Here is a 19668-nt window from a genome sequence, read left to right as displayed (position 1 = left end):
AAAACCAAAAATGCCATGTCACTTTCTCTGAGTGGTTTTCTGTAATAATAATATAATCTTATTAATAATAACAATAACTAACATTTATTAAGTACATAATATATGCCAGGCATGGATTCTCAAGAGACTTTGAAATAGGTTCTATTGTTGTATCTATTGTACTTATCAGATGTTTGAGAATAAAGAGGTTAAATAGCTTGTCTGCAGTTTTTCAGCTAGTAAGTACAGGTAGTCTCCGACTTACGAGATGTATTCAAGTTATGATGAACCGCACTTATGACCATCCGGGTTTTTTTTTGTCTATCTCATCATTAGTAATATGTACTATATACAATGTTGCAGCATGTAATTTGCTGATGTCATCATATCTGTAAATTTATGTGTAATGTATCCAACTCCCAAAGACAAATAAAGATCAAATTTATAAAGATACTGATAATAAAAGACAATAATAATGAAAACTAAAAAAATAAATGAGGTACTCAACTTAACATCAGAACTGAGTTACAATTGAGTCGTCAGAATGGAGCCCTGTTTTAAATCAGGGACAACCTGTAGCAGATCCAGGATTTGAACCAGGCTCTTGGATGCCAGAGCACAGATTAAGATTCTTCAAAGGAATTAATTCCATCTCTTATCTATGAAAAACCCACCCTGTTTTTTAATAAATTGTCACAGTGTATTTTAATTTGTACTTGTTTTACATATTTTACTGGTTTTATTCCCTTATCATAGAAGACAGAATTTAATTGTTTAATATAATTACCATAAACTGTGGTAGAGTGCTAGGATGTTTTGGGTGATTAATGAAAGTTTCTTATAAGGTGTTTTGACATAAACAAGTAGGATAGTGCAATGGTGAAGAGCTTGATCTCGGAACTCTCAGCTCCACTGAGTGACTGTAATGATTTTATTTAACCTCTCTAAGCTTCAGTTTCCCCTGGTTCAATTAGTGTGATGATTGAATGGAGTAATATTAGCAAAAGTATAGGAATGGGCTCATGTAAATCCTTTACTATTTTAAAACCTTTCATAAGTATATACCCAACTTACATTAGGAGCTGTATCTCCTCCTCCCTTTCAGACACAAAATATTTCAGCTAAATTAGACCAACCATATAGTCTTCAGATTTAAATTATTTCTTATATTAACACTAAGCTTTATTCACTTATTACCTACAGTTACCAAAAGCCAAATGTAAATCACTGAATACATTACATAAAATGAAAAATAAGTTGAATGAAATTCTGAGAATATCCATTAGACTGGAATTTTTAAAAAAATTTTATGGTGCTTTAGGTGAAAGTTTATAGAGCAAATTAGTTTCATGGCATTGACTGAAATCCCTGCAATGTGTCGGCACCCTTCCCCTTTCCACCCCAGGTTCCCCGTTGCCGTTCATCCAATTTTCCTGCCCCTTCCTGACTTCTTATCGTTGCTTTTGGGCAGGTGTTGCCCATTTGGTCTGGTATACTTGATTGTTCTAAGGAGCATGTTCCTTATGGGTGTTGTTGTTTGTTTTATTGACCTGTCTAATATTTTACAGAAAGGTGAACTTTGGGAGTGGCTTCAGTTCTGAGTTAAAAATGTATCTAGGGGCAATAGTCTCTGTCCTACCAGTAAGTCTGGTTTTTTTGTGAATTTGAGTTTTGATCTACATTTTTCTCCCGCTCTGCTTGGGACTCTATTGTGATCCCAGTCAGAGCAGTTGGTGGTGCTAGCCGGGCACCATCTAGTTCTTCTGGTCTCAGGCTAGTGGAGGTTGTGGTTCATGTGGTCCACTAGTCCTTTGGACTAATTGCTTCATTGTGTCTTTAGTTTTCTTCATTCTCCTTTGCTTCAGACAGGATGAGAGTGATAGGTATATCTTAGATGGCTGCTTATAAGCTTTTAAGACCCCAGACCCTAATCACCAAAGTAGGATGTAGAACATTTTCTTTATGAAGTGTTTTATGCCAATTGACTTAGAAGTCCCCCGAGACCATGGTCCCTAACCCTTAGCCCCAGAATCTTTGTCCTGCGAGGTGTTTGGTTGTGCCTAGGAAGCTTCTATGACAGTGCCCCCTGTTTGCTCTATTATATATATGATTATACAAGGTGCACATTATAAATATGTATGTAAAAATACGCAGAGCCAAACCTATATATGTGCATGGGTGTTCTCCTATACTCCCTCCGACCCCTCCCTGTTCAGCATACATATCTACCTATTTATCTGCTTGTAACATTATTGCTTGTTTTTACTGTTGTTGTAGGATTGTATATGTTATAGTATTTACTGGGTTGCCTTATTTATTTATTTTTTTTCTGCGTTCCTCTCAGTGTCTTCCTTTGCCTTGGTAAAGTTATGCTGACTTCCCTTATACTATGTATTGCCTTTCTCTTTACAAAAGTTAACACGTCTTCTATCTCGTTAGTGATTTTCCCCAACCCCTCCCGCCCCCGGTAACCATCAAAAAAGGTTTCTCTCCGTGTGTAGACCTTTTCTTGACTTTTTATAATAGTGATCTTTTTGTGATTATTTCACTCAGCAAAATGTTTTCCAGATTCATCTGTGATGTGAGATGTTTCGCAGATTCGTCGTTATTCTTTTTCTTTGCATAGTATTCCTTATGTGTATGTACCATAGTTTGTTTATCCATTCGTCCATTGATGGGCACTTAGATTGTTTCCATCTTTTTGATATTGTGAATATGCGGCAGTGAACATGGGTGTGCATATGTTGTCGGTTCTTGCTACGGCTCTTATTTCTCTAGGATATATATTTAGGAGTGGGATTGCTGGATCATATGATATGTCTATTTCTAGCTTTTTAAGGAAGTGCCATATCGTTTTCCATAGTGGTTGTACCATTTTGCATTCCCACCAGCAGTGTATTGAGAGTTCCAATCTCCCCACAACCTCACCAGCATTTATTGTTTTTTGTTTTTTTGATCAGTGCCATTATTGCAGGGGTGAGATGGTATCTCTTTGTAGTTTTGATTTGCATCTCTCTAATGGCTAAAGATCACAAGCATTTTTCATGTATCTGTTGCCCACCTGAATGTCCTCTTTGGTGAAGTGTCTGTTCATGTTTTTTGCCCCTTTTATGATTGGGTTGTTTGTCTTTTTGTTGTTGAGTTGTTGAAATTTTCTATATATTTTAGGGATTAAACCTTTATCAGATATCCCGTAGCCAAAGATTTTTTCCCAGTCTGTATGTTCTCTTTTTACTGCCTTAGTCAAGTTTTTTGATGAGCCTAAGTGTTTAATTTTTAGGAGGTAGACTGGAATTTTTGTGAATATGTATGACTTTGCTCATTTTTGAGGGATTAAAGAAATCCTCATTAAGGAGACTAAGCTATATCCTATGAAATTCACTTGTCTTTTATTCTATTAAATCCAAGGGTTTTCTGTATCACTAGATTATTTAGTACTGCCAGATATGACAAATAAAAACGAAAAAGTACAGTAAAACCTGCAAAATCCAGAACCTGTGTAAGGCAGAAATCTTTCAGAGAAGGAAAACTCATATATTTGCCGCCAAAACAAACAATAGAAAAGTGGTAATACTGCACCCAGTCAAAGGTGGAAAACTGGTGAGACCCGGAAAACAAGGCAGTCCCATCGAGTTCCAGCTCTTACAGGTTTCACTATATAAAGTGTGCTCTTAAAAAAATTATTTCCCAAATGAAATTGGTTATTTGTTAATGCTAAAAATTTTGCAGCATTTCATATTATTTGCTAATTCAGTACATGCATATACTTTTCTTTTTCTCAATGGCTACGTTCATTGAATTATGGTATTCCTGTAAAGTAATGGACTGCACTTTTATTAATTACTTTTCAAAATGAATAGCGGGTTAATAATATGTCATTAAGGGTATTTTTATCATTTTAATATAATGGAAAAATGACTATAATGCGACAACTTTTAAAAGAAGATTCCCAGAGAACAACTGCAACTACTGGTAAACCCAACTGCTATTTTTACTCACTCTGTTCTAAATAAAGTAAAAAACTTGAAAAACTAATATTTTAATAATATACTTTGGTAGGTCAGTTGGGTTCCTAGAATAAAGTAGCTTTTTTATTGTCCCTTAGATTCGAAATAAAATGATAGACGGAGAAAGTGGAGAGAAAACCTTCAGAACCCTGGTTAAATCTCAAGATGAGGTAAGAATTGAGATTTATACTTAAATTAAAAAATACATATAATAACAATTTATATTGGGAATTTGTCTTTCTTTTCTATTAATCCAATTACAATATTTAGTTTAGTTTCACCCAAAATTGCTGAATTCTATAGGCTGAGGTCAGATACTGACTGTGAATTTCATTATCTTTTTTTCTAGGATACCGTGTAGCCGTTCTTTACACCATTTTCCATATCTATGAGATAGAAAACTCCAGTGTTAACACATCTCACAATATCTAGCATTGTGAGCAACAAGTAATTTTAAACTCCTTACATATGGAATGTTTCCCACAGAGCCTCTCTTCACATGTCTGACTAATGGAAACATTTTTCGCTAAAACCTATCTTAAATTAATTTGTAAACATTTTTTTCATGGTCCTGTTGTTCAGGAACCCAACCGTTCTGTTTGGCAAAAAGTAAAACTACACAATAAATAAGAAATTGTATAAACAAGCAATAAAATATTTAATGCATATCTATAAACCCTTATTTATTATACTGTTATTGTTATGGACGTTACTGTTAATACAAAGATAAGTTTAAAATAAAATTTAAGCATTCCTGCTTAAATTTATGCCCAACTGAACCTAATTTGTAGGAATCTAAAAATAGTTTGTATATATTATATGAACCCCATCAGCAGTTTTGTCTATCTCTTGAATGCCTCTATATTATTACATTCAGGAATTTACTGAAAATGATGGCATTTTCTCAGACAGCGAATTTGAGAGTATTCCTAAAGATAGTAAGATGTTGGACAACTTATGTTTCTTGATTAAGAAAATGCATGCTTATAATCTTTCTAATTGTCTGTTTGATGGCTTTATTACCAATTGAACACTAAACATGAGTATGATAATTTTCTTATTAATAATACTGAGAAAACCATTATCTTATGGCTTTTTTCCCCTAATCTTGTAGTATTTCTGTACTATGTTTATCTAACTTGCTGAACAAGGGACAACGCTAGTTTTCCCATGGTTTCTTAAGGGTAGTAACAAATACATAAACATTAATTCTTTTAAAAATTGTGCTAGTCCAAACACCTCTTTGTCTCTCCCGTTGCCTCCCCTCCACACATACATAGAACCATAGGGGTGTTTGGTATGGGATGTATGATATGTAAAGACAACATTGCATAGTTGTTATGACAATGAATTTGACATCATACGTATTCCTTTGTCCTGCCAATTTATGTTCCTAATCTCCTCTCTAAAACTTATTTCTTCATCAATAATATGTGGATAATAATAGCATATACTTAAGATATCTGATTAAATAAGACAACAACTGTAAAGTGCTTGATAGTGCTGTCTTCTTTCTTAGGGCTACCATAAGAAAATACCACAAAGTGGTGGCTTTAAGAACAGAAATATATTGTCTCACAATTCTGGAGGCTGGAAGTCTTAATCAGAATTGTCTGTGTTGATTCCTTCTGAGAAAGGAAGTGTTAATCCTCTGTCCTAGTTTCCGGTGGCTGCCAGCAGTCCTTTGTGTTCCTTTGCTTGTAGATGGATCCTTACATGGTGTCTTCCTCGTGTGTGTTCACCCCCTTTATAAGACACCACTCAGAAGGGATTAAGATTAGGACCCACCCTACTCCAGTATGACTTAACTCATAATGTGTTCAGAGAAAGACCTTATTTTCCCAAACAAGGTCACATTCACAGGTAGGTACAGGGGTTAGGACTTAAATCAACATACCTTTTTTAGCGGACACAGTTCAATTCATAACAAGTGCCTAACAGAAAGTAACACTTTCATGTTATTACTCTGATGAGGATGATGAAGCTGGAGATAACAACAACAACAAAAACCCAAAAAGGTAGAAATATGCCATCAGTATACCTAATGGAAAGGAGCCCTGGTGGCACAATGGTTAAAGCAGTTGGCTGCTAACCAAAAGGTTGGCAGTTCAAAGCCACCAATGGCTCCACAGAAGAAAAGACTTGGCAATCTGCTCTTGTAAATATGACAGCCTAGGAAACCCTATGGGCAGTTCTACACTGTTATGTAGGGTTGCTCTGAGCTGGAATCGACTTGATAGCACATAACAACAACAATATACCTAATGAAAAAGAATGACAATTTCTTTACAGTTGTTTAGTAGCTACAAAGAAAAAATTTCTATGTCCATGAAATTTCTGTCATGATCATTTCATGAAGAAAAGATTTCTGTATCCTTGAAATTATTCGACACTGTTTTTCCTTTCTTTGTTAGATTAAACTTTCAATGATACTGAGTAAATTAATCTAATGATTTTAAAAGAACATTGATATGCTAATCTTACATTTCGATCTAGACACACTGCATGAATTTTCTGATATTTAAACTCTTAAACATACTCTCATATAGAAATATATGAGCCTTGTCTAACATTTCAGTCTCATTTTGTTATTAGAATTTATTTTTCAGGAAATACTGTTTTCAAAGTTTTGAGGTTAATAATTTTGTATAAATCATTAAGATTCTACATTACCAAGAGGCAGTCATTCAAACAGAACAAGAGGATACTCTGTGGTTTAAGGTCAGGTATGAATCAGGGTTGTATCCCTTCACCATAGTTATTCAATCTGTATGCTAATAAAACAATCTGAGAAGCTGGACTATATGAAAAACGCAGCATCAGGATTGGAGGAAGACTAATTAACAACATGCAATATGCAGATGACAGAACCTTGCTTGCTGAAAGTGAAGAAGAATTGAAGCACTTACTGATGAAGACCAAAGACTACCACCTTCAGTATGGATTGCACCTCAACATAAAGAAAACAAAAAATCCTCACAACTGGGTCAATAAGCAACATCATGATAAATGGAGAAAAGATAGAAGTTGTCAAGGATTTCATTTTACTTGGATCCACAATCAATGTCCATGGAAGCAGCAGTCAAGAAATCAAATGATGTATTTCATTGGACAAATCTACTGCAAAAGACCTCTTTAAAGTGTTAAAAAGCAAAGATGTCACTTTGGGTACTAAGGTATACCTGATCTAAGCCATAGTATTTTCAGTCGTGTCATATTCATGGGAAAGCTGGACGATGAATAAGGAAGATCAAAGAAGAGTTGATGCCTTTGAATTATGGTGTTGGTGGGTTCTCTAGAGAAGCAAAACCAGTGAAGCATCTATATATACATAGAGAGAGAGATATCGAGGAAATGACTCGTAGTTGTAGAGGCTAGAAAGTCCCATTCCATGGGTCAGGCTGGAGGCTTCTCCTGACTCATATAGCTGCAGGGGCTAGCAAACCCAACATGCAGACCATGGAGGATGATGAACTCTGGGATCATCAGGCTAGCTGCTAGCTCAAATCCCAAGATCCAGAGATCAGATGAACAGGAGTCAACGGCAGGATCCAGAGCAAGCAAAAGCCAGCGAGCTTTGCCAGAAAGTCCACCTATATTGGATGCAGGCCACACCCCAAGGAAACTCCCCTTCAACTTATTGACTACTCATAGCACATCCCATCATAGAGGTGATCACATTATATCAGATCTCATCATAGAGGTGATTACATATTATATGAGTGCCAAACTACATCCTACCTGCCAGACCGCTGAGAATCATGGTGCAGCCAAGTTGACACACAACCTTAACCATCACAATGAGGAATATTGAATATACCATAGACTGCCAGAAAAGTGAACAAATCTGTCTTGGAAGAAGTACAGCCAGAATGCTCCTGAGAAGCAAGGATGGTGATACCTTGTCTCACATACTTTGGACATGTTATCTGGAGGGACCAGTACCTGGAGAAGGACATCATGCTTGATAAAGTAGAGGGTCAGAGGAAGACCCTCAACTAGATGGATTGACACAGAGGCTGCAACAATAGGCTCAAGCATAACAATGATTGTGAGGATGGCACAGGACTGGGCAGTGTTTCATTCTGTTGTACGTAGAGTCACTATGAGTCAGAACTGACTTGATGGCCTTCAACAACTTCAATAGCTACGGTGCTAAGTCTTTAAACTTTATTGTTGAATGTTTATTTCTGGCCTAAAATTTGGTTTACACAAATACCCACAACAAAATTAAAAAATGTAGGACAAACAAGTTATACTGTCGTAGAGAAGGTTCTTGAATGACCACATCATTTGGAAATAGATCTTAGTGCTCTGCTCTTCATAAAAATTAATAGAGAACATAAGGTGATAATAATCATGTCAAATATTTTTTCTAGAGGTACATTGACAAAGGAAACAGAACATACACATGGACTCCTGTCAATGGCACTGATTACAGGTAATTGATTATTTTTATATGAGTATGTGTGAGAGTGTTTCAGTTCAGTCTTTCTTCTGTTTTTAATAGGACTAATATTAAGTCTTTGCATTTTCATTAGCTATTTTCAATGTGATTAAGTTAGAAAAGTTACACTTTCCAACATGCAAATTTATGAAGTACTAGATTCTGATTGTTAAGGTTCTTAGCCTATTGATGGAAAAGAAAAAACTCACAATATAAAATTTAGAAATGAAAACGTATGTGATATAATTCTGTATGATATTTTGTATAATTATGTATAATAGGATATTTTGTATAATAGGAATAATAAATGTTGACAGAATCTCAGTAATAATTTGTAATGATCATTTCCACTGACTTCCTCTTCTAAATTATCATTTACTTTACATCATATACTTGCATTTCGGTTGCAAATGAACCTAAAAATAAAATTTACCTCATTATAGTGTAATCTGGTGTAAAAAGCTCAGTTGATATAATTTGCTCCTACTATCAGTTCTGTAATGTGATCACTTTCATTGACTAGGCCTTTGAAAATTGGACATAAGAATATCCAATAACACTCTGAAAATCCTCTGTTCTTCAACATTGGCTGAGCTTTTCCTTCACTTTCTTACCCTGACTCTCACTGAGGTCACTACTTTCCCTGTGGCCTGCCTCCCATGTCCTTATATGATAAGGATGCCTTCTTGTTCTTCATTCTTCCCCCACCTTTGAATTTCATGTCATAAGACCACACCACCCACCATTCCTCCTTTTTAACATGCGTGTCTCTCATATTCCTGTTAAATTCCAGCTCCTGACTCCCTGTAACTCTCTCCTACCTTCACATAGAGAATCGTTTCTCAAACTATTTATGACAGACCCACACTTATGTAAAATAAAACACAAATATGTACTAAAATAGATTTTAAAAGAGATACAAAATACAAAACCAACATTTGTATTATTAGATCCCACAGACATAAAGTTAGTCTGTCAATTGCTGTAAACTTCTGTTTATTCTCAATTTCTATGCTTAACTGGTCACAGGCTGGTAACAACAGTTTTTATATGGGCCAGGTTCATGGACCACACTTTTTAAGTAGCACTGACATAGATGATTTTCCTAGTACCTGGGCTCTAATTTTCTTGACTTCCTTTCCTCTAATGATCTTGTCATTCTCCTACCTTTGCCACCTACTTCAATGTCATGTTCTGCAACTCTTGCTATATCAAGACTTCAGCTCCTTCATAATCTTAATTTGGAATTTACTCATCCAACACTTAAGATTACCATATTTTTACTTTCCAGCCCCTCTTGCAGTAGCCCAACTCCAACAATCCTTTGACCAAATTGAGACCTGAAACCCATTGATTTTCCTACCTTTTCACTGCCCCTGCCCTCTTCATATCTTTGCACCACTCCTTAATCAGCATAAATTCCTTGGATCTTAGTATTTTCACTTTCTTACACACACCATCAACTTATTTCATCATACTCAAGTTTGATAAACAGCAGTTTGGCAAAATCACAATCCTAGTTAAATCCAATTTATTCCCAATGTCACACTGCACCAGATAGCTAAAAATGGCTGGAATAAAATACTCATTGTCTGGTAAGTCTCCTAAATCCATGACTACTAACCTGGAGTGGGCCTTAGTGAAGTCTGGCAATCTTAATAGTCCAGTCAATTTAGAACTCTCTTAAATAACTTGATAGCTTCTCTCTTCAAACCCTTAAAAATCTCTACCCATTTTCTCGCAAGTAATGTCTTTACTTTCAGTTTTACTGAGAAAATTAGAAGCAATCAGAAGAGAACTCCCACCACCACAGTACATACCTATTTGTAGCACTATCTCCATCTCATATCTATGTCTATTCTCAACATAATAATAAAAGTGACCTTAGTAAAACTTGAATCAAATTGTTTCACTAACAAATAACAATTTAGAACAAAATATTACATCTAAGTTTAAGGGAAAATTGATATCTTCTGATTTAATGAATGAGGTACCAAATGTTTCATAGTGATTTCTGTCTCCTTAAGCCTTGATCTAACTTAGTTATCGTATTTTTAAGTTTAATAATTAATTGTTTTAATAGAATGCCCTCTTTTTTTGAAGAGTTTATTTTTATAAAGATAAGTTACTGAGTTCAAAAGTATGTTATACTCCATTTAACTTGATTAACCATGTTTACGTGTGTCACAAAAACATTGCATGAGCTTCACCATCCATCTGATGGTCACTCACTTTAGTCGAGTTTAATCTCTAGGAGGAAATAAAGCAGCCTTAGACTATTGGTTTTATATGGAATGAGCCAGCCAACACTGCATATGACAGTACTATTGACACACAATGTTGATAAAGATCTTATCTGGCTGTAAGCTGAAGAAATAACTGCTACCTTGACATGGAAAGAAATTAAGTATAACTGTATTTTTCTATAGAATGGATTGGAGCTAATAATGACAATCTGAGACTTATAGGGAAACAAAATGTACATTTCATATGTCAATTTTAAAACTTCTATTGTGTTCTTCATGGGTTTCCACACTATTTTTCTTGGTGCATGAGATGTAATCCCAGCTTACAGTGACACTCTAGCGGCCACGTGAAGTAACATTATCGGCTTTAGTTAGAAGTTTCTCTTAGCAATAAATGCTGATGGGGTAATAAAAATGTCCTAATTTCCCTTGAGAGGAGTTTATAGGAGACAATCTTCAAGTGTTCAGTCATTCTGCTCTGCATTTTATAAATGGCAAGTGAATCATGAAAGGTTATCTTCTTTCAGAGTAATTGCACTGCTTATTTTAATTTTAATCTCTGCCTTCACTTAAAGAAAGTTACCTATAAAATGAATGTAGAGAATTTCATTAAATCTACAACACATTTTATATTCTGACCTTTTCCTATAAGGAAACTCTGTGAATTACTTAATGATGGAGAAAGATTTGGGAATTGGAGGTAACAAGCATCCACTCATTTTGCTACCTTAACTGCATAATTAAATTGTGTAAAATAACCCCATGCTTTTTTCCTCTTCATAGAGTGAAATTTTAAAATCTATCTTCTTAAGGAAGAAAAATCTGAAATTTCATATATAATTGTTCACAAACAGTATATAATGAGATTACAGTTTGAACATCCATCCTAGAAATTTACAACAACTTTTCCTGTGCATTGCCACATATGGGGCTAAATATTAAAAATGAATTGTGAATGACTCAATTGGTCATTATTTATGAGGCATCTCTTCTTTGAAAATAATTGGACTGAAAATCTTAGACATATCTCATGTTTTGCACCCACTACCTCACAAATTTCCTTGCATATTCAACATATGGCAAAAGTCATTTACAACTGCAAATGTGGATATGGGATGATTAGTTTTGCCCAACCCAGGCATATTAGCCATTGTGAGAGTATAACAATTACACATACGCAGTTGTGTTATTGGAAACTGTGTAATAGTCTGAAATCTTTTAATAGTTCTGACATATCATGTGTTTTATTAATTGGCAACTACAAAATGAGTGAGGTTAACTAGCCTGACCAGCTTTTGATATTGAGCATTCATTAAAGCAATGTTTGATGACAGGCTTGTCTCACAGTCCTCGTGTCTAAAGTTCTGAATTTCATTTAAAATTTGTATTGGAGCTCTCCTGCAGTTTGGACATCTACCATGATACTAGATTGACCCCATGGCTCTTTTAAACAACCAAACTCAAGATGTATCTCCTACTGAACCTACTAACAGTCTACCCAATTATATGGAATAGCCACAGTAAATGAACTTGATATAAATGCCATGCCTGATTGGGCAGAAACCAGTGGGACTGAGCAGACATTCTGTATGAGTGCTATACTAGTTGCCAGTTGTCACTGAGTCAATTCCAACTTATGACAACCCACCGACAGACACTGCAGAACTTGCCCAAGAATAGATGCTTTAAAACAGTGAGTGTTTAACTCCTTAAAAGAGCATATTTCAGATTATTTTATATATTGTATAAAAGTAATAATAGTAATACAGTAAAACCTGCAAAAGCCGGAGCCTGTGTAAGAGGGAAACCTATCAGAGAAGGAAAATGCAAATATTGTTCACTAAAACAAGCCATATAAAAGTGGTAAGACTGCACCCTGTCAAATGTGGAAAACTTGTGAGACCCAGAAAAACAAGGAAGCCCCATCAAGTTCCAGCTCTAACAGGTTTCACTGTAATAATAATTCTTCCATTTGAAATTTTTAATAATGCTTTACCTCTTACCAAGCAGTTTAACGTTATATAAAATACATTAAGGAAGGTATGATATATTTACTTTGTTTAAACACACCTTTAATGTTTTTTCTATTGTCAACATTCAAAGTTATAAAATTCTGGAAATCTAGTACGGATCTGTCACATTTCCTTCTCAGCTAATTTATGGGAGCATTTATTAACTTATTTCCCATATGTCTCTTCTGATTTCCTAAAATGTAGAGAGCTGGATGGCACTGGATGGCAGGAGTAAATTAAGTACTTGATTTGCTGAATGCCTTTTCTTGTCAAAGTAATGTGTCTTTTCCTTCCCATGAAGAAGATCTTTGGGTTTTCCATGAACTTGATGTCTTTTCCTTTTTTTTTTTTAAGTTACATTTCCTTTTTTTTGTTTGTTTGTGTTTATGCTTCTCTTGTTTCTATTGCAGTTTGGCCTTGGTATTACCAACCTACAGTTTTTACTATATAAAAGCCAAAATAGAAGAGACAATAACTCAGGCCAGATGTAAGTACTGTGAAAGTGACTTCAGGGTCTATTTGTTATCTCTTAGTAGCTGATGTTTAAATATGTCTAGATTTTGGAATACTCAAGGCTATACATTTTAGTAGGTATTATTACCAAATCTGCAGCAATGATTCTAATCCATTCCAAACATGCAAGGAACAAGAAATATTCTACATGGATAGAATATGAGCAGGTACTCCAGTCTCACTGGCAGTCCCCACCACCCTTCCCTGCCTTGCTATGTGCTCATAGAATCATTGCAGTGCTGTGTCCTCTGTTGCTGTCGTTTTAAGGGTCTGCTAGCCAGCCTGAAATGTTTCACATGCTAATTATTCACATAGTCTCTACTCATGGCACTGTGCTAGTAAAGCTTTACTTTTTTTTTTTTTTGCATTTGGCAGGAATAATACTGTGCTTCACATCTTTTACTTTGTTTGAATAAATTAAATTGCACTGGTCTTTGGCTTTGGTTTGGCAATTAACTTTCTCATGTTTTTTAAACTGAAATTCAAATTAATGTCTTCAGTAGCTCAAATGGATTAGTTGTTTTTTAAGTGTCATTTGGAATGTGGAATAATTCTAACACTAGTGCATATTTCAAGTCAGTGTTAAGTTTTATTTTGTTTTGGATGACTAGATTTAGTAAAGTAAAATGACCATCATATCCTTTGCATATCTCTCAATTATTACTAACAACTTAAAGGTTTTTTTTGTTAGGATGAAGCAAAAAAAAACAAAAACAAAAAAAACAAGCAAACAAACAAAAAACATATCTTTTACATCTGACCTTAAAGTCAATTACAGTTTCTTCCATTTCTTTGTCATTTCCTTTTTTGTTCTCCCCACTACTGGTTTTCATAGTACATTTTGGTACTTTAAACATTTATATTTTCACTTTCACTTGATAGATATGATGGTCTTTTAACAACCAGCAATTTTGCATGAGCTAGTTCTTCACTTGAAAAGTGAAGGGATAAATAGTGGGTTTTGATGATTGATAAATGCTTCTGTTTATAAGGCCCACATCATTGGTATTGCACCTGCATTAACCACTTTGCAAAACAGACCCTTGAAATAACCACAGTACATAGAGGGTACTCTATCTAGTAGTAATTGACAGGACATATTTCCAGTCTTCAAAAATATGTGTCTTCTTTCCAGACTTCAGCTGTACATAAATGAACCTTTGATATATGCACAATATTTTTATTCAGCAAAGTCATTGAAGAAAATAGTTTGTGACCCCCTTTGCTTTACCCTCTTTTTTTCCCCTGCTTTCTCTTTCTGATGGATTTTCACAGCAAAAAAGGGCAAAATGAAGGGCAAGTATTTTCTTGTTGCTCAATTTCTTTCTGTTTAGTACATTGACATTTCTACTGATATTTCCATTCCTATTGGATATTTTCCTCTGTGCTTCTCATTTGCTAGATTTTTCCTCATGATCGCTCAAATCTTAGCAGCCAAAAAAGGAGGAAAGAATTTGCTTGGGTTTTCATATGCAACCTGTTTCACATTCAAGTTTTTTCTTAGATGTAAATACTTGTCTTTTTTAAATCCTTCCACTTACTAATTCATAACCTAATATGTTATTAATTCACTAAAGGCATTAATGGCTTTCTTAAAATAATTTCCCTTACCATATTATTCAGAAACTTTTTTAAATCACCTTTTTAAATAAAACTCTTGTGATGTAACATTGATATAAATCTATTTTTTTACAAGCATCTTGGTTATGGTAGAGTTAGTAAATGGAAAAATCATAGACATAGTATTTTACTCTGATATAATTGTTGTAGTCTATGTTAAAAAAATAAAACTTATATTATGAAGCATTGAGGACCTTTATATTAATTTATATTTCAATTTTAGGGTACAATTAGTCTATTTTTAATTTTTCTTATTAGGCAATCTTTCTAAAGCCTCCTATTGCCGTAGAACATTGGGACATATGCTCTGGATTGTTTATCTAATCCTGTAACATTATCTTTGCAGATTCAGAAACCCTGAAGCCAGATAATTTTGAAGAATCTGGCTATACGTTCATAGCACCAAGGTTGGTTTTATTTTCTTCCTTTTTCTCTTTTTTTAAATATCTTGTATGTATGGGTAGACCTTCAACATCAGTTCTGAGTTGTGGGTTAACTTCTTGCCAAATTATGGAACCAAAGAGAATGATAACTTTAAAACAGAAACAGAGTAATGTTCATTCATTCATTTACTCATTCAAATATTTGCTGAACAACTACTTTATACTAAGCAATGTGCTGACACGGGGATACAATGGTGAATGGGACAGACATGATGTGTGCCGTCGATTCACTTCTGACTCATGGTGAACTTATATGACAGAGTAGAACTGCCCCATAGGGTTTCCTAGTCTGTAATCTTTATGGGAGCCAATATCCAGGTCTTTTCTTCCATGGGACCACTGGTGAATTTGAACCGCTGACCTTTCAGTTAGCAGCTGAGTGCTTAACCATTGTGCTCTAGATAGACGTAGACTCAAGCATATTCTTGGCTTTGTGAATGTCTTTCCCCATGAGAAGCTCCTGCTTGAATTTCCTTCAGTGTTTAACACCATTGATCACTCCCTCTTTTGGTACTTTTTTCCCTCCTCTTGCCTGATGACACACTTTTTTGATTTTCTTCCTCCTTCTCTAGCTGCTTATTCACAGTCTCTTTCATGAGCTTCATTTCTTCTGCTGTTCATTTACATAAGAGTGGTAGCTAGGCTCTCTTTTCTTCTTACTCAGAGTTCATACATATACCAAAATCTACCCATCTGGTTTTTGCCTACAGTTCAGGATGATGGCTCTCAAATTACAGGATGGCCATAATGTCTAGAAATATAGACAAATAAACATAATACATGGTTTATTATTACATTCCATTTCAGTATAGGATCAAATAATATATTTACTTCCAGACTTTATATCTGCCCTACATATTTCAGTATGAAACCTTCATGTCTTGTAGAAAACTAACAGGAATATCTCTTCAATGTGCTTCAAATTTAGTATATACTGAATATAGGAACTCTTTGGAAAATTATTGTTTCCGTGTTATATTAATGAAGGAAATACTATCCTCCCATTTGCCAAACCTTGAAAACCATTTGTTGTTCTTGACTGCTCCCTTTCCCTTATCCCTAATTCCCAATCAATTGCCAAACCAAAGCAAGTGCAAACTCACTGCCTTCAAGTCGATTTTGACTCATGGTGACCCTATAAGACAGAGTAGAACTGTCACATAGATTTTCCAAGACTGTAATCTTTATGGAAGCAGACTATCACAACTTTCTCCGATGGAGCCTGCTGTTGGGTGCAAACTGCTGACCTTCCGGTGAGCAGCCAAGCGCTTAACCACTGTGCCACGAGGGTTCTTTTAATCAATTACCAAATCCTGCCAATTCCATTTCAGGAGTATCAGGTGTATCAGTTTATCGTGGCTGCCTTTGTCCTAATCCAGGCCACTGCCTTTGTCACCTAAACTACTACAGCTCCCTCCTCATTGATATGCCTCCCTCCAGAATTTCTCCCTTACTTCCCAAACCTGGCTCCATTTTGTAACCAGAGACAGCTTCTAAAATGTGAATAAATCAATCATGTTTCTCATGTGATAAATGCTAACCAACGTCTCTGTATTACCCTGAAGATAATCAGTACTTAATAGTATAGCTTTCAAATGTCCTGTCACCAGGTGCAGGTTTACCAGTATGGTCTCCATACTCTAAACCAAGGATCATCAAACTACAACCTGCCTGTTTTAGAACATCAAGTTTCGTTGGAAGACAAATATACTCACTAATGTATGTATTTTCTGTGGCTGCTTTTGCACTACAGTGCTAGAGCTGAGTAATTATGACAGTTACTTTGTGGCCCACAGAGCCTGAATCACTTGCTATGTGGCCCTTAAGAAAAGGTTTGCCAACTCCTGCTCTAAATGCCAGCCATGATAAACTTCTCTCAGGTACTAAATGTACCATTTTTTTTTCCTACCTCTGTTCCTCCACTAATTCTTTATTCTATTTGGGACCACACACGCACACACAGACACACACATACACACACACACACAAACACACACATCACTCTCTCCCCAACTCCAACTTAAAATTCCCTTTATCTGGGAATTTTGTCCTATCTTCACTGAAGTCGACATCCTTGCTGCCTGCTGTCATAGGATTCTGTATTTATCTTACCAGAGCACTGGACATGTTCTATTTTATTTACTTTCCCCAACAGAGCCAAGGCTGCATCTATTTGATTTACCATTGAATACCTACCCAATATAAAATCCATTCCTTGGCACACAGTAGTTGCTGAATAAATATTTGGTGACTGAAGAATCTATAAATGTATGAAAAATATTTTAAATATTATATTATTAATCACAGTACCTGTAATTATTAACATTTTTTGGAGATAAGTAACTTTGAGCTAATTAGATCTAGTAAAAGCAAGTTTAGCTAGAAAGGAGAATTGTAAGGACACACAATATTGTCCCACAGGAAAATAAACAGAGCAAAATGTAAGAAGATATTGGAAGTAGACATGCTATGTTGTCAGGACTCTCCTTCCATCTCCCACCTGTGCTTTTATCTGGGTAGCTTCTTCACTCACCTTTCCCAGTTATTAAAAAACAGTTCAAGCTGACTTGCTTTCCTACTTTCCGGTAACACGAGGTGGAACATATGATAAAAGTTCAGGCACCCATAGAGAATATAAATCTATCTTTTGATTCCAATCCCCAATGCATAGGCAATGGACTCTGTTTAGCCCAGTAGTACCATTTCTGTGACCTGAGTTATATTCGACATCAATACGGCTAACTGGAAGACTAGCATTTACCTGTATTTGTAGGAAAGAAGCAAATACCAGAGAAGGGAAGAAATAATGGTAGCTTATGGGGCAAACCAGAGCCCTGGTGGCACAGTGGTTAAGAGCTTGGTTGCTAACCAGAAGGTCAGCAGTTCGAATCCACCAGCTGCTCCTTGGAAACCCTATATGGTAGTTCCAGTCTGTCCTGTGGGTTTGCTATGAGTAAGAATTGACTAGACAGCAATGGGTTTGTTTGTTTTTTACGGGGCAAATCAATGAGTCTCCACCTCAGTTAACTTATGCTAAGTCCTTTACGTCATGATTATGTTTAGAACTCAAAACAACTGTAAAATAAGTTAAATTATCCCCATTTCAGAGATTAGGAAATAGTTTTAAAGATATTAAATAAGATAGGATGTGAATCAATGTCTTTTCTACTCCAAGGTATAAGTATGTACAATGAATATATAGATGCTACAAGATCACAAACGAACATCTATGAATTCTGAATAAAATGTTTTTATAGGGAAGGTGTCCTGGGAAAGTGAGTATTAAATGTGTATTCAAAAGAGTTGTGGAAAATAAAGTGATAGAAAATTGGGATAAAGTAAAATCCAGTGAGAAAATTATGTAGTACAAGACAACAGTAATTTTTTTTTCCTGTCACTTTTATTAATGAGAAACAGTGTAGCAAGCTAAGGAGCGAGACTGTGTGGGTCTGTTCCTATTTATTCCACATTATAGTCATGTTACTCAAATTCTCTGTCTTGGTTTCTTTACTTTAAAAATAATAACAACAATACCTATCTTATAGTGTTTAAGCATTAAATGAGATAATCGATACAAAATATTTAGCATAGTTCTTGATATGATATAAACAATATATTATTTATTATTATTAGTCATTGTAGTAATAGGTAGAGTAGGAGGGTAAAGAGGGAGTGATATAGTTTATTAAAGAGTGTTAAAAGCAGTTATTTTTAAAGATTTTGAAGAAAGATATTATTTTAGAGATGGAATCATTTTGATTAATTCCTAATAAATTAAGCCATTTGATATTTTAAAGCTACTATGAAAGGAAAAGTTTGAGAATATAAATGCATGGAGCTTGATTCCTATGTTTAAGAAGCATACAGTCTCAGGGATGAAAAGTCTAACGCATGGACTAATTTTGCCACTTTCAGATAATCTGAAATGAGAAAGGCACTTTAAAGATGAAGATGAGTTAGAATGAGAAAGAAATAACCATAGGTGATAGTCTAATGCTATGTGATAGTCTAAATGCTAAATTTGTGAGGTATGACCTATGGAAGTTTGGTAAATAGAATGAGAACAAATTACTTTCAGTATTCTAGAAATAAATAATTTGCCAAATTTCTAATAGCAAAGGTCCTTTAGTTTCAAAACCGTTTGAGTTACAAAGTCCATTGCTTAGAAACACGAAGTGACCAAAAGAGATTAAGGTTTTCAGGTCCTTAAAGGTATTTTCAAAAAATTGAAATTTAATTTTTTTCCTTCAAAACTTTTAAGCTGTACACAGATTTAGCATCCTTGCTGCTTTACTTTCCTAAGATATTTTTTTCCTAAAAGGGAATAACTAATGATCAATGTGGATACAACTGATTTCTTTTAGAGAAACAGTGCCGCATAGAAAATGTATCGGCAAGGTC

General features: G+C 35.0%; 1 protein-coding gene across 1 annotated transcript in view; it reads left to right on the top strand.

Moving 5' to 3' along the window:
• The window catches only part of CACNA2D1 (calcium voltage-gated channel auxiliary subunit alpha2delta 1), a 537607-nt gene that overhangs the window by 472604 nt on the left and 45335 nt on the right, over positions 1 to 19668 (top strand). Inside the window, exons 20-24 of the mRNA XM_004381473.2 lie at positions 4085 to 4156; positions 8366 to 8427; positions 13102 to 13178; positions 14480 to 14500; positions 15171 to 15231. Of these exons, the coding sequence (XP_004381530.1) occupies positions 4085 to 4156; positions 8366 to 8427; positions 13102 to 13178; positions 14480 to 14500; positions 15171 to 15231 (293 nt within the window). The remainder of the gene's footprint in view (positions 1 to 4084; positions 4157 to 8365; positions 8428 to 13101; positions 13179 to 14479; positions 14501 to 15170; positions 15232 to 19668) is intronic.

This window comes from Trichechus manatus, unplaced genomic scaffold (assembly GCF_000243295.1).
Source record: "Trichechus manatus latirostris isolate Lorelei unplaced genomic scaffold, TriManLat1.0 scaffold00085, whole genome shotgun sequence".
Taxonomy (NCBI): Eukaryota; Metazoa; Chordata; class Mammalia; order Sirenia; family Trichechidae; genus Trichechus; species Trichechus manatus.
The sequence above is the reverse complement of the archived record's forward strand: the minus strand, read 5'-3'. Positions and strand labels throughout refer to the sequence as shown.